We start from the raw sequence: 12,951 nt of genomic DNA on the forward strand, positions 1-12,951 counted from the left end.
TGCGTGCGTGTGTTCGCATGTGTGTTTCAATCAAGAAATGGTTCCCGTGTGACGTCACCGCGTCGTACGTTACCAAATGTTTTGGATTTCCGAGCGGAAGTCAACGTCCAGGCTCCGGGTGGAAGCAGGAAGTGCACTAGGGGACTTTTTCAAACTCAAATATTTCCTTCACTTTGTGACTGACAAGACGCACTGCGTCTCAACCTGAGAGTGAACGTTAGAAGCTTGTCGACTGAGTCTGTGTCTTCGCAAGGACCATGGACAGCCGAGTTGAGGACCTTCTCCACTGTCCGACCTGTTTGGAGATCTTTAAAGATCCTGTCATGCTGCCGTGTAGTCACAGCTTCTGCCGTGCGTGTGTGCAGGAGTGGTGGGAGGAGAAAGGAGATCAATCGTGTCCAAACTGTAGAAAAAGGTGTCGAATAATGGATGTGCCATCAAACTTAGCCCTGAGGCACGTGTGTGAGGCCTTTTTACAAGCCTCAGTGGATCCCAAAGAGAAACTTCAGGATGGCCTGCAGAAAGCAAAGGAAAGACTGAATGATGAGATTGAGGCAAGAGACATCTGCAATGAACAAGCGACATACATCAAGGTCCAGAGGGAGCAGGTGGAAAGCAAGATTAAGAAGAATTTCGAGGAGCTTCGTCGCTTCCTGCTGGCTGAGGAGGAGGCCAGGTTGTCTGCTGTGAGGGAGGAAGAGGAGGAGAAGAGTCGGATGATGAAGGAGAAGATTGAGGCTCACGACAGAGACATAGCCACTGTGTCAGGCGTGGTCAGAAGCACAGAGGAGCAGCTGACCTCTGGCCCCGTTTCTGTCACGGAGAACATAAAGAATGCGATAAGCAGAATCCAGAAGCTGCCCGACAAAACGGAGCGGCTCAAGGGAGGAGTGCTGCTGGACGAAGTCAAGCATGTGGGCAACATCAAGTTCAGAGTGTGGGAACGAATGAAGGAGACGATCTCCTACAGTCACGTCATTCTGGACCCAAACACGGCCGATCCAGAACTCAGTCTGTCCGAAGATCTGACCAGTGTGAGTTGTCAAGAAAAACAGCAGCGTCCACACAATCCAGAGAGGGTCTGGTGGAACGACGTGCTTGGTTCTGCTTTGGCCTCTGGAATTCACACGTGGGATGTTGAGGTGGGAGACAACAGACGCTGGTCACTGGGTGTTGTCTGTGGGGACCCCTGTTTGCCAGGTGAAATGGACATATGGAGCATTACATGTTTTGATGATAAATACAGAAAGATTTGGGAGTCACTTGGATCGTGGAATCCGCCAGTGAAACTGCAGAGGATCCGAGTTCACGTGGACACAAACCAAAGAACAATTCTCTTCTCTGAATCTTGTACAAACACTGCATTGTGCAACATGAGGCTACTTTTGTCTGACAACATGAAAATGTTTCCTTACTTTTGGACACGGGATACAACTCCTCTGCAAATTAATCCACTTGCATGTCGTGTTACGACTCAAAGTCCGTGATGATGTTGATGTTTTGCTCCCACAATTGTAATCGGTCATTTTGTATGAGATTTTTTTTCCCCCACTCAAATGAATATTTTATATTGATTGAAAGGTTTAGTAAGAGAAATGTCATGTGATTTTCCAAAATGTAATAAATAATGGAAAGTGCCATGAAGTTTTTGACCGTTTATTCAATAATTTCAGTATATATTTGTTTTAATATTGACATATTTGTTTCAGTTTGCTTATTTCAATATTTATTTCATTTTCTATTTCTATTCATATTCAATATTTATATTTCAATATTGTCTCAATATTTTGCAATTTTGCTACTAATTTTCATATTAATTATTTCAATATGTATTTTGCATGTAAATATTTATGCAATTGAGTCGATATTTATTTAAATAATTAAATATGAACATATCCAGTTAAATGTTCCATTTTATTTACATACTTATTTAACTATTTAATTTATTTCAACAGGGCGGCACAGTGGTGAGCACGTTCGCCTCCGAGTGCTGAGGACGCAAGATCGAGTCCAGGTTTCGGCCTTCCTGGCTGGAGTTCGCATGTTCTCCCCGTGCATGCGTGGGTTTTCCCCGGGTACTCCGGCAGGTTCATTGGGCGCTCTGAATTGTCCCTCGGTATGATTGCGTGTGTGGTTGGTTGGTTGTCTCTGTGTGCCCTGCGATTGGTTGGCAACCAGTTCAAGGTTTGCCCCGCCTACTGCCTGAAGCCAGCTGGGATAGGCTCCAGCACCCCTGTGACCCTTGTGAGGAGTAAGCGGTTTTGAAAATGGATGGATTTATTTCCATATTTACTCAGTTATATTTTTTTGTGATTATTTCCCCATTCATTAATATTCATTCAATTATTTCAAGATTCATGAATAATTTCATTTTTTTCAGTCGCTGTTTATTTCAATATTTATTTAAATATTTAGTTATCCCATGTTTTAATTCTGTTTTCAAATATTTTATTTGTTTAATCATTTCTATATACTTCAACATTTCAATATTTAGTATTTATTATGAAATTGATTTAAATGTAAATGTTTAAGTATGTCAATAATCATTGAAACGTTTTCTTGCAGAAACTAGGAATTCTTTTTGCTTTTGCTTTTTTACTATAGGAATTCAATAGGAATTGGAATTCTGAGTAAATCAGATGGTGCAATTTTATTAGTTATTTACTGAATTCTTCAAAAAAGATGGATGAAATTGAAAATGGTAATATAATTTTCCTTTTTTTTCCTTTAAATAAGAGTTTTTGGGTGAAAAATATGTCATCCCAAGCCAGATGATCCATTGAATTCCCAATGTATTTATTTCTGTCTGCATGTGATGAGTTCACTGTTGACTTTTTTCCCCCCACCATTTCTTAGTTTGAACGTTATGTACGAGTTTGACTCTTGCTGAGTTGATTGTCATCCATCTTGTGCGTTTGGGCTTTATATATTTTTTCAACATTTTTTTTTTTTTAAATAATTCATTTTATGCAGTTAAAAGCTTAATATACATTTTATTGCTGTAACTAATTTTTTTAATTGAACCATCTGTCGATTATTTTGTAAATTTATCAATGAATCGGAAGAAACATAATTGATATCACTTTCTTCAAAAACTGGATAATATTGCAAATTTTCAGTGCAGAAAATGCACAAACAAATTCATTATGATGCAGTTACAAGTTTGAGCCATATTATGTCAGAAAATAGGCACAAGTGTTGATCATTGTTCCCCAAAGTAAAAGTAAAATTTTCGTTTTGATTCACCACAACGATCATCAGTCTGCTTTCATGGAGGGCTACATCAGAAATTGGATCATATTTACTGTTGAGAAGCTGAAATTCCGAGCATTTGGACAAATTTCAATTCAAAAAGGTATGGAAACTATTAATCATTCATCAAAAATAATTATTGATTAATTTCACAATAGATTAGTTTTAATCATTCCACTTCTCTCTCTCTCACTCCCCTTTCCCCTCTGATGTGCATCATATTTGCTGGACATATTTGCTATTGCGCCCTCCGCGGATTGAATCATGAATCTATCGGACTGAATTCTCCGTGGCGTTTTCACGTTATTTTGGTGTCACCGGGGCAGAATTGCCACAGTGCGCATACCAAGAAGTCTGGCAGAAGTGCTACATTTCATCGCGAAGAATATTAGTTCGGAGTTTACGTCCCGAGTCAAAATGGCGGTCAACTCGGTGAAGTGAGCTGTCGGCTTGTTGAAAAGCATTTAACTCATTTGTTTTACAAAGGAGTTTGAATCATTAAATTGACCTAAATTTTACCCAATAATCTATGACCTGCCTAACTATTTTAAAATGCAAAGGTTGCCCTTGAACACAAAACTTTGTTCATGGAAAAATGCAAAGGAAGCTTTATTTTTTCCAAATCTCTATGGCCATGTTATTTGCACTTCATTTGCGTAATCAGAAAACACACAAGCAGAAGACTTGAAAATTACTAACTTAAAAAAATAAAAAAAATAAAAAAATTCTGGGAAGTTTGGCGGTGGGAGTGCTCCTTTATTATTCAATTCACCCTTAACAAGACATCACTTGTTCACCTTGACTGCATCCACCTTGATTGTCCACCAAGACTTCACTTGTTGACATCACCTCCAACTTTAAGGAACAAAAAAACTATAATTATTTTTATAATTACTACTAATAATAATTCTCATTATTAAAAATTGGAGAACTTTCTGGGAGTGATCATAAATGGCATCTCGTCTCATATTTGAAGATATTGTTGTCAAAGCGACATTTTCAGATCTGTTTGAATGTGTGAAAGAAACAAAAATATTTGCATGGAGTGAAATCGAGTATCAATCTTGAAGATGTGGTTGTGATTGATTGCGAGATGTGAGCTGGAGATGTAGTGTTCAGTAACACTACTGCTAGCTACGTCCAATTAGTGTTACACAATTGGTGATTCTCAACTGTTGCGCTGTAGGAAATTAACCAAATTTGACTTAAACTGTCCAAAAAATCATTTACTTTCGCCAAATGATGACTTTAAGGTCATCTATATGTCAAGAGTGGATCACTGTATAATCACTGTTTAACATTTGCGAATTTATGGACGACTTTTTTGTCATCTGGTGCGCAAAAAGTGTTACTTTGGCGCCATCTTGTGGCATCTACAGAATAGTATACAGTACGGTGGACCTCCTGCATATTTGTGGTTCGGCATTCACATTATGGAAACCTCACTGATTTGTTTTTCTTCTTCTTACCCGATCCCCATGCTATTTTATTATGAGCCTTGACGACTGTCAGCTTGCTCATTCTCGCTGTGAAGCCTTTAAATCATTGAAACAAAAGAAATAAAAATCACGTTAATATCATAAGATTACACGACAAAGCGGTTTGGTCCACAAATGAGCATGTTGGTTAAGCCACGCCAACAAAGAAACAAAAAACAAAATAAAAAAAAAACTGGTGGATTTCAAGTAAATATTTACCATGTCGATTGCCTCCATTTTGATTGGGTGGTGCTTTGATAGCATTCAGTCCGCAACGTAATCAAACCGAGGAGTCAAAACGCACGATTAGCAGGTTGCGGGAAAGTGGCCCACTTGCTTTTCCGGGTGGGGTGTGTGTGTGTGTGTAAGGGGGGGAGATTGTTGGGGGTATGGTCAGGTAGGCGTCGGGTCCTCTACCGGCTCCTCACGGCTCCTCCAGCCAGGACGGCTTGTCGGCGCCGGGCGGCTTCAGCTTGATGTTGAACTGCTTGAGCGTTTGCTCCAGCTGCTGCTGGTTGCCGGCGAAGTACGCCGAGATGGCGTTGTGGAAGAGCAAAAGCTGCTTGTGCATCACCTTCACCTGCGGACCACAAGCGCCAGACAACCCCGTTGAGGCGGCAAACTAATTGGGCGCGTTGTCTTTGGACCACTGCGCCGCAAATCAAATGTCCCTCTTGATGATATAACTGACCTTGTTCTCCTCCAGGAACTTGAGTTTGATGGCGACGTCAGAGCGCAGCCGTTCGTACTTGTCCTTCTGGACCTGGTACTGCTGCTGCGCCGCGTCTATGCGGGCCACGGCAGCCGCGTCCCGGGGCCCTAAGCTCAGCTCCTCCAGGTCTGACCGGTACGCGTCGAATTCCAACCTGAGTGGCCATTTTGTGATGTTTTACCCAAAAATGCAGAGTGTTGTGGTATCGTCTTTTTTTTTTTTTTTCTTTTACCTGGCGTTTTCGTACATCTTGATGGTCATGAGCGTGTCCTCCATGGTCTTGTTGACCAGTGTGTTGATGCTGGACACAAAATAGTTAATGGCGCCCAGCAGCGTCTCGCCGTTCTTGCACAGCAGCTTTTGGGTCTCTGCGTTGTAGCCGAACTCGTCCTGTGGAGACGGGTTATGATGTTATGCAACCACAGTGATGGAAAAACAGCATGGAGGCTGGATTTTTTTTGTTAGGATTTTGAACGGTCCCACATTCAACTCTGGCTGTTTAACTCATTCGCTCCCAGCCATTTTCACAGAAGCAATCCCGGCTGTTTTACTGGATTTTGACTGTTTTTGCAAGGCCCACAAAATATTGTGTTCTATTGCTATAAAAAACATGGAACCTATCAAAAGAAAGATTAAAGTCTCTTCTTTCATCAGGACAAAAAGTACATTTCTATCTCTTTCTTTTTTGGCAGCAATTAGCATTAGAGTATAGCTAAATTTAATCAATTTTCATAAATCTAGAATTGTGAGTAATTGAGCTCTTTTTTCCCCCCCAACATGGCCCTGGTTGATCTCCTTTGCTCTGCTGCCACCTGCTGGCCGTTTGTGTAATAACTACCATTCCTGCAACCCAGTTCAGAAGTTGTATCAAAGCCTTCTGTAGCATAAAAAAAACCAAAAACAAAAAACAAAAACAAAAAAAAACGTATAAATACATCTTTTGGACACTTAAAACAAAACAAAACAAAAAATTATTCATTTTTGGGAGCAAATAAGTTTAAAGTAATTATTGAAACTATAGAGCACCCTGTTTAGGCAGCAAACTATTTGGGCATTTGTGCTGTATCTGTTCTGCACATATCATTGCTGAGTTTTTGTTGGTCCTGCACAAGGACCTTTCTTCATAATAATTAATGGTTCTACAATTACTAGACTTGTCCAGAAGGCTGTTTAGGCAAAAAGTAGTTTGAAATCTGGTGCAAAATATACACTTTAGACATATTTATAAAAAAAGGAACTTTTATTCCTTTTTTTTGTTTTTGTTTTGTTTTAATTCATTCTACATTCTGCCTGTTTACTTAATGACTCCGATTTTTTTTTTTTTTGAACAGCCCATTTAGGCACAAAACTAGTCAGACTTGTATATGTTCTGGATATAAAGTACAGTGGTACCTCTACTTATTTACAAGGACCTTTGTTCAGTTTAAGTGGTCTCACACTAAATTATACATGTTTACTTCATGATTCAAATTCTAGGGCAGCCCATTCATGTAGCAAACTCTTTTCCCTCTGTGTTATATGACAATGTTTGCCTCGGATGGCAGCCCGTTTAGGCAGAAAAGAATTTGTCTTTGTTGTCTACGTTCTAGATAATCTCCAAGAGTATTTTTTTTGTTTTTATTTTTACAGATAGTTTTCGTAACTCCATCTGTTTACATCAACATTTGGGCAGCCAATTTAAGCAGCAAACTGCTCGGCCTCTTCGTTGTATGTATACACATTGAGCAATTTCTTTTTGTTTTTTTTTGTTTGCAGTCCTCACCCGAAGCTCCGGCGACTTCTGACTGAGGTCGGCGAAGGTGTCGCCCAGCGCGTGCTGCGTCTGCACCATGTTGTAGAAATGATTGGTCAGCGCCCGGGCCAGTCGCAGCACGCTCTCGTATTTGCGCTTGGTGTCCCGCAGCAGCTCGATCTGGGCCTCGAGCTCCAGATCCACCGTTCGCGAGCCGCGTCCAAAACGTTCCGAGATCATCTGCTTGGTGCACTAAAATAAATAAAATAAATGAATACAAAAATTGAAATAAATGGCAGCCCGTTGAGGCAATAAAGTAGTGCGCTGTAGCCACATGTGGATGTTATACCGTCTAAGCAGCTTCCATTTCGGAAAATCCAAAATGAAAAACTTTTTTACATGACTATATCGTTGTACCTTGTAAGTGTTGAGACCCCACTTCTTGACGGTCTCCAGCTTTTCCACCGCCACGCCTCGGGTGGCCTCCTCCGCCGCCATGGACGAGCTGCTGCTGCTGTGGTGCATGCTGGAACCTGTGGGTGGCGCCAAGAGGAAAAAAAAAAAAGTCAAGCCGGAACCGGAGGAAACAAAACTGAGGACAGAAGAAGCCCATCAAGAAGAAGCTTTGGAACGTGGAAGTGACAGGAAGCAACACTCAAGCTTTTAGTTTTTTTTTCTTTTTCTTTTTTTTTTTTAAGAGAAGAAAGACCACCCAAAAAAAAAAAAAAAAAAAAAAAAAAAAATGGATAAACCTAATCCTGTGATCGGGATCCGTTTGTTAAAGTCAGGGTTGTAGCGCACTGCCGGGCCTGAGAGAGACAGTTGAGATGCATAAACGTTAGCACGGACACAGCGAGATGGCTAGCTAGTCCTGAATGAGTTAGCGGCACAACGATGTTCATCTTGATTACGTGAAAGACAAATTTTTGTTACTTTACGGCAGCCCATTTAGGCAGTTGTTTTACTACTCTGGACATATTAATGTATGATTCAAATTTGACCGCATCTCGTTAAAAAAACAATGGCCTGTGTTGTGTAGGCAGAGGACTTTTTTTTAAAACTAGGAACTTGTTCATTTTTTGCTTTCAAATGCAAACTAAACATTGCCTGTTTATTTCATGATGTGAAAAAAAGGCAGCCTGTTCAGTCAGCAAAACTGCTGCATAACAAGATTGTTCTAGAGATCAAATTCGAGACCAACGCAATTGCTAACCTTTGATGGACCCGGTGGGGATGATGCCCTCCGCCGTGCCGCCGTAACCGCCTGACACGATGCTGGTCTCGTTGAGGTTCGGCCCAGACACCATCACCTGCTGCAGGTCCTGCCACAAGGGGGGAGGGTGGTCCGGATAGAACGGAAGGATTAGATTAGGATTTCTAGACTGTTATTCATGAGAAGACGACATTAGTAAGGTTAAATAAAAGGTCATGGGGGGAAACAAGTTGCACTAACAAGCTTTTAACACATCTTGATAAGGAAATGGGAAAGCTAAAAGGAGAGCGGAATTCCTGGGGGTAAACAAACCTACGATAGCATCAGAAAGATGTTTACCGGGTCCATGTGGGCCACGGGACAGACGCAGAAAGGAGAAAAAAGCGAAAACATCAGCGCTTTGAAAAATGATGCTTTTCATCTGATTTCAGCGTTTGCACGGATGTAAATGGAATTTTATGTCACAAAACATTTAACTGGGATCGTCATCAGACAATGCGTTTTTTTTGTTTTGTTGCTTTGTTCCTTTGTATGACATTATAGTGAGTTTTTGTTATATAGACAAAACAACTGCTGTAATAAAAGATACTGATTACCTAAAAAAAAAGAAGAAAAAAAAGCTCCTTCTTTTGGCAGGTTCTTATATGGTCTCAGAACACAATATTCTGCAGGTCACAAAACAGTCAACCGGCTCGAAAATGGTTGATGGCCATCAACCTGACTTAAAGGGAAACTTTACTTATTTGGCCATTTTTGGAAGTCAAACATTAATATTTTGCCTATACTAAATTTGATATTTTCATTATTTTTCATGTAAAATTAATACCTTTTAAAAAAAAACATTTTGCAACTTGCTGTCGACTGAAAATGACATCACAAGGGCTCAAGGTAACCAATCACAGCTCAGCTTGTGAATGTCACATGACCAAACCTAGAAAACAGGTGAGCTGTGATTGGTTATCTGAGTCCTTGTGATGTCATTTTCAGTCGACAGCAAGTTGCAAAATGTGTTTTTAAAGGTACTAATTGTATGGGAAAAATAATGACATGATCAAATTAATTATAGACTAAATATAAACTTTTTACTGCTATAATGGGCTAAATAAGTGAAGTATCCCTTTAACAACCAGATTTGATGAATTTTGCCTTTACATTTTCAGAATTTCCATGGAAAATTTCCGTCTCTTGTCCACATGATCTATGCTGCAGCATTAGTAGTACAATGACAATTAGTACATTGAAAAAGTCACTTGGGTGAGAACATAGACCACTTCTACAATGTCAGTGCAGCCCGTTAAGGCGGCGCACTAGTACTAGTAGAACATACGAGGTTTGTTAGTTCCACACGTGCGAGCTTTGCTCACCACAAATTAGTGAGTTGGGACTTTTGGTGCACCGACTCGACACACGCACGACGGCACACAAATGTCCGCTCACCCTGTGCAACATCCTACCTTCTCATCTAAACGCCACTGCCGCTTTGTCGCCTGCACATAGACCACCACGAACAAACGATAAACAACGAGGACAAAAAAAGGAAGACAAAAAAGAAAAACACAACTGAAATCAGGGGGATGCCAAATAAAAACAATGTATAACAAGCAGTGATGACAACTTTTACTGGCGGCACTGAGATTGATTGTGTTGATGGAAAAAATGATTTACTCGAACGTTACACGCACACACACACATCCCTGTTCCATGTTGGCGAGCGCTTCACTGAAGACAATCTGATATGTGAGCACAAAGCCACATTTTCCTCATCGCTGTTGCTATGGCATCCGCTCACTATCTCCCAGTAAACACTGCAGCTCATACACACACACGGAGTTCAGTTAGCCAACAACCAACTGTCAGCGTTTCATCCAGGAACTTGCATGTGTTTGTCCAAGGAGTGCACCACCTGTTACACATTCAACTCACCTGAACCACCTTAAGTAGTCTTCATAATCCCCATTTCGCTGACCGAGCGGAACCGCCTTAAATCAGCTTCAAAATCTCAACACCTGAACCATCAGCACTACTTTAAACTCACCCAAAACAGATCAATAAAACAGATCTTCAAACAGCTTCTGAAAAAAAATCTCACGAGTGGTTGTCACATGCACATACGCGACAGTCCTAAATTCAACTTTGCATCTTCCCACTGCAGCCTGAGAACAAAAACAAAACAAAACAAAACACCATCGCGCAACAAAGCGCAGTAGACAAAGGCAGCTCCGGAACGCGGGCTCCAATCTAGTCACGGCGGCGAGGATGGATATGCAAATCAGTTGGCGTACCTGCTCGAGGCCGTCGTCCTCCGCTAGCGTGCCCGTGTTGCCATTGCTGTTGATGGGGATCTCCATGGTGGCCGCTTTGCTCATCAGGCCGTCCGCCATGGCACCCTGGGATGGACAGAAAAACGGGACAATATCCACAGTGTCACTTTTGGTCTATCCCCATGTCATTGGCAATATCGCCAACTTAACATTAACGCATGGATAGTTTTTTGGCATGGATATTTTGCCATGACTGGCAACCCTCCTGCAATGCGCCATTCTGCCGCTTTTGATTGGTCAATCGCCTGACAGAGTCATGCACTGGGCATGGTTCCTGCTCGCTTCACCCCTTTGTGTCTTTTCACAAAGTTTTCATTTTGTTTTGCCACTGAAGATGCAATCGGCATTACCGCCCTTTGTCTAACCATAACCCTCAGAGCGTATTTGTCAAAAATAAAAAATGTCGTTTAAAATAATATTATATTTAATTTATTTATATAAAAAATATATACCAAGCGGGATTCGAACCGTCACCCCATGCTCCCAGGTAGTACACATTCAGTTTCTCGTATGATTCACGGCAAAACAGCGCTAGATGGCGAGTTGCCGGTCACGGCATTCGTTTTTTTTTTGTTTTTTTTAACCCACGGCGAAAAAGCATTAAACCTCAAGCTCCAAGATAAACACCAAATAACACCATTTCACTAAAAGTTTGGTTTTTAACCACATAAAACAAGAAATGGTGGAAATATTGCCAGAAACTCGAGTTGGAGACACAACAGCAAATTTAAGAACCGTCCGCATCAGGTGCCATATGGCAGGTGCAGCCGCTCAGGTGTGAACAAGGAAACCTTCATTCATGTCATTAACGTTATCGTTAAGCTTGATTAACGTTATTTAAACATACCTGGTAGACTAGACTGAAAAATATTATTAAACAGTCGAATTAAAAGTCTGAAAAAGGCCCGATTGGAGCTTGTAGCTTCACCCGGCTAACAGACTCGAGAATAACCGGCGTGCTCAAAACGGGTCGAAGTGCACATAGGTGAACATAATACTCGACAAAATCGAGGAAATTGGAAGAAAGTGTATTACCTGCGCGGAGTCGGTGGTCCGATAGTGCTGCTCGCCCGAATGCTAGCGGGCAAGCTAGCTACTACATTGATAGCAGCCAACGAAGCATCTCCGGCTAACGCGTCTTTAGTTAAAACAAGCACAACAAGGTGGAAGAAGATTTGGATGACATGACAGGGGGGGGGGAGGAAGATAGTTGCTGCTGCTGTTGTTTTTGTGTATGTTGTTGTTGAGGTTGCGTAAACAGGCTGCACACCGGCTGACTTGAGCCTCGAGGAAGAGGAGGACAGAACGAGCGGCGGAAGTGACGCGACTCAAGAGTCCTTGTTTTCGGTAGGGGGATTTGTGGTTGTCAGGACGGCCAGGGGCAGAGCACCCTTAAAAAAATTCTCATAAAGCGGCTCCACCACGTTTGTGGATGGGCAGTACGTGGCTGGGTGGGAGCTGACATAATAGTGAATTACAACATGCATCGTTTGTAGTGTGGCCGTTTCCTGGGCGGCACATACTCAATTCAAATTACTTAATAGAATAAAAAAAAAATGCTAATTTTAAATATATATTTTAAAATAAAGGTATGGGTTGCAGTGAATTTGAGAGAGATGCAAGATTAACTTTTGGATCGACTATGCTACCCCCTGTTGGTGATGAAATGTACAGCAGGACTCACTCAACCCGACATCGCCTTGAAACCCAACCCATGGGTTGAAATTCTGATTTGAAACCCAAATTGTTATGTCTTAAAACCCACCTTGGACCTCTAACACTTCCTTGAAACCTGTCTTGAAAACATAAATTTAACCCCAGGCTGACTTGAAGGCTGACCTAATTTGAAACCTTATCATGAGAAAGTACATTTTATGCCCTCATGGTGGCGCCAAATATCAAATCTTAGCCAGATCAACCAAATTGTTGTCTTTGCGATTACTTTTGCTTTTGTATTAATTTGTCCTTTTTTCTTACTTTGTGATGATCATCCGAATGTACGTCATGTATGGCCATCATTTTCCAATTTCCTTTTTTATTTTTTAATTCCTGGCTGCATATTAAAGAAAACATAAACAGCTCCACCGCAATTCCACAGGAAATGAGAGGGGAAAAAAAGGTGCCGCAAATCACCGTTTACATGGCAACTCCAGTAACATGATGACGTTACCGCTCGCGACTTGAGGAACACACACACACAGACACACGCACCCCCGCACACGCACACAAACACACACACACAC

At 41.3% G+C, this 12,951-nt stretch overlaps 2 protein-coding genes across 11 annotated transcripts; one reads left to right on the forward strand and one right to left on the reverse strand.

Annotated features, from left to right (window-relative positions):
• Positions 1 to 45: 45 nt before the first annotated feature.
• On the forward strand, positions 46 to 1,638 carry LOC144006542 (E3 ubiquitin-protein ligase TRIM35-like). The gene has a single exon (XM_077505434.1). It carries the CDS (start codon positions 258 to 260, stop codon positions 1,485 to 1,487), a length of 1,230 nt encoding a protein of 409 aa, XP_077361560.1. The 5' UTR covers positions 46 to 257; the 3' UTR covers positions 1,488 to 1,638.
• Positions 1,639 to 3,987: 2,349 nt separating this feature from the next.
• arfip2b (ADP-ribosylation factor interacting protein 2b) lies at positions 3,988 to 12,835 on the reverse strand. Of its 10 annotated transcripts, none has more exons than XM_077504479.1 (10): positions 11,744 to 12,656; positions 10,670 to 10,774; positions 9,842 to 9,874; positions 8,388 to 8,496; positions 7,927 to 7,983; positions 7,592 to 7,707; positions 7,205 to 7,426; positions 5,675 to 5,832; positions 5,422 to 5,596; positions 3,988 to 5,310 (listed from the first exon to the last, which is right to left on the reverse strand). In XM_077504479.1, exons 2-10 carry the CDS (start codon positions 10,766 to 10,768, stop codon positions 5,155 to 5,157), a joined length of 1,125 nt encoding a protein of 374 aa, XP_077360605.1. In that variant the 5' UTR covers positions 10,769 to 10,774; positions 11,744 to 12,656; the 3' UTR covers positions 3,988 to 5,154. The 10 variants fall into 10 exon arrangements, with proteins under 10 accessions (XP_077360605.1, XP_077360608.1, XP_077360601.1 ...); XM_077504482.1 differs by lacking the exons at positions 10,670 to 10,774; positions 11,744 to 12,656 and adding exons at positions 10,070 to 10,192; positions 10,311 to 10,652; XM_077504475.1 differs by lacking the exons at positions 7,927 to 7,983; positions 11,744 to 12,656 and adding an exon at positions 12,686 to 12,835 and having other exon boundaries at positions 8,388 to 8,487.
• Between the last annotated feature and the right edge of the window lie 116 nt (positions 12,836 to 12,951).

This window comes from Festucalex cinctus, chromosome 18 (genome assembly GCF_051991245.1).
Source record: "Festucalex cinctus isolate MCC-2025b chromosome 18, RoL_Fcin_1.0, whole genome shotgun sequence".
In the NCBI taxonomy this organism is placed as follows: Eukaryota; Metazoa; Chordata; class Actinopteri; order Syngnathiformes; family Syngnathidae; genus Festucalex; species Festucalex cinctus.

Excerpts from the sequence above, each read along its gene's own strand:
- LOC144006542 (XM_077505434.1), top strand. The coding sequence starts at position 258 with ATGGACAGCCGAGTTGAGGACCTTCTCCACTGTCCGACCTGTTTGGAG.
- arfip2b (XM_077504474.1), bottom strand. The coding sequence starts at position 12,781 with ATGTTTTCTTTAATATGCAGCCAGGAATTAAAAAATAAAAAAGGAAAT. Across the intron at positions 5,833-7,204 it reads AGAAGTCGCCGGAGCTTCGG|GACGAGTTCGGCTACAACGC; the intron begins GTGAGGACTGCA and ends CCGTCTCCACAG. Across the intron at positions 5,597-5,674 it reads AAGATGTACGAAAACGCCAG|GTTGGAATTCGACGCGTACC; the intron begins GTAAAAGAAAAA and ends ATGGCCACTCAG.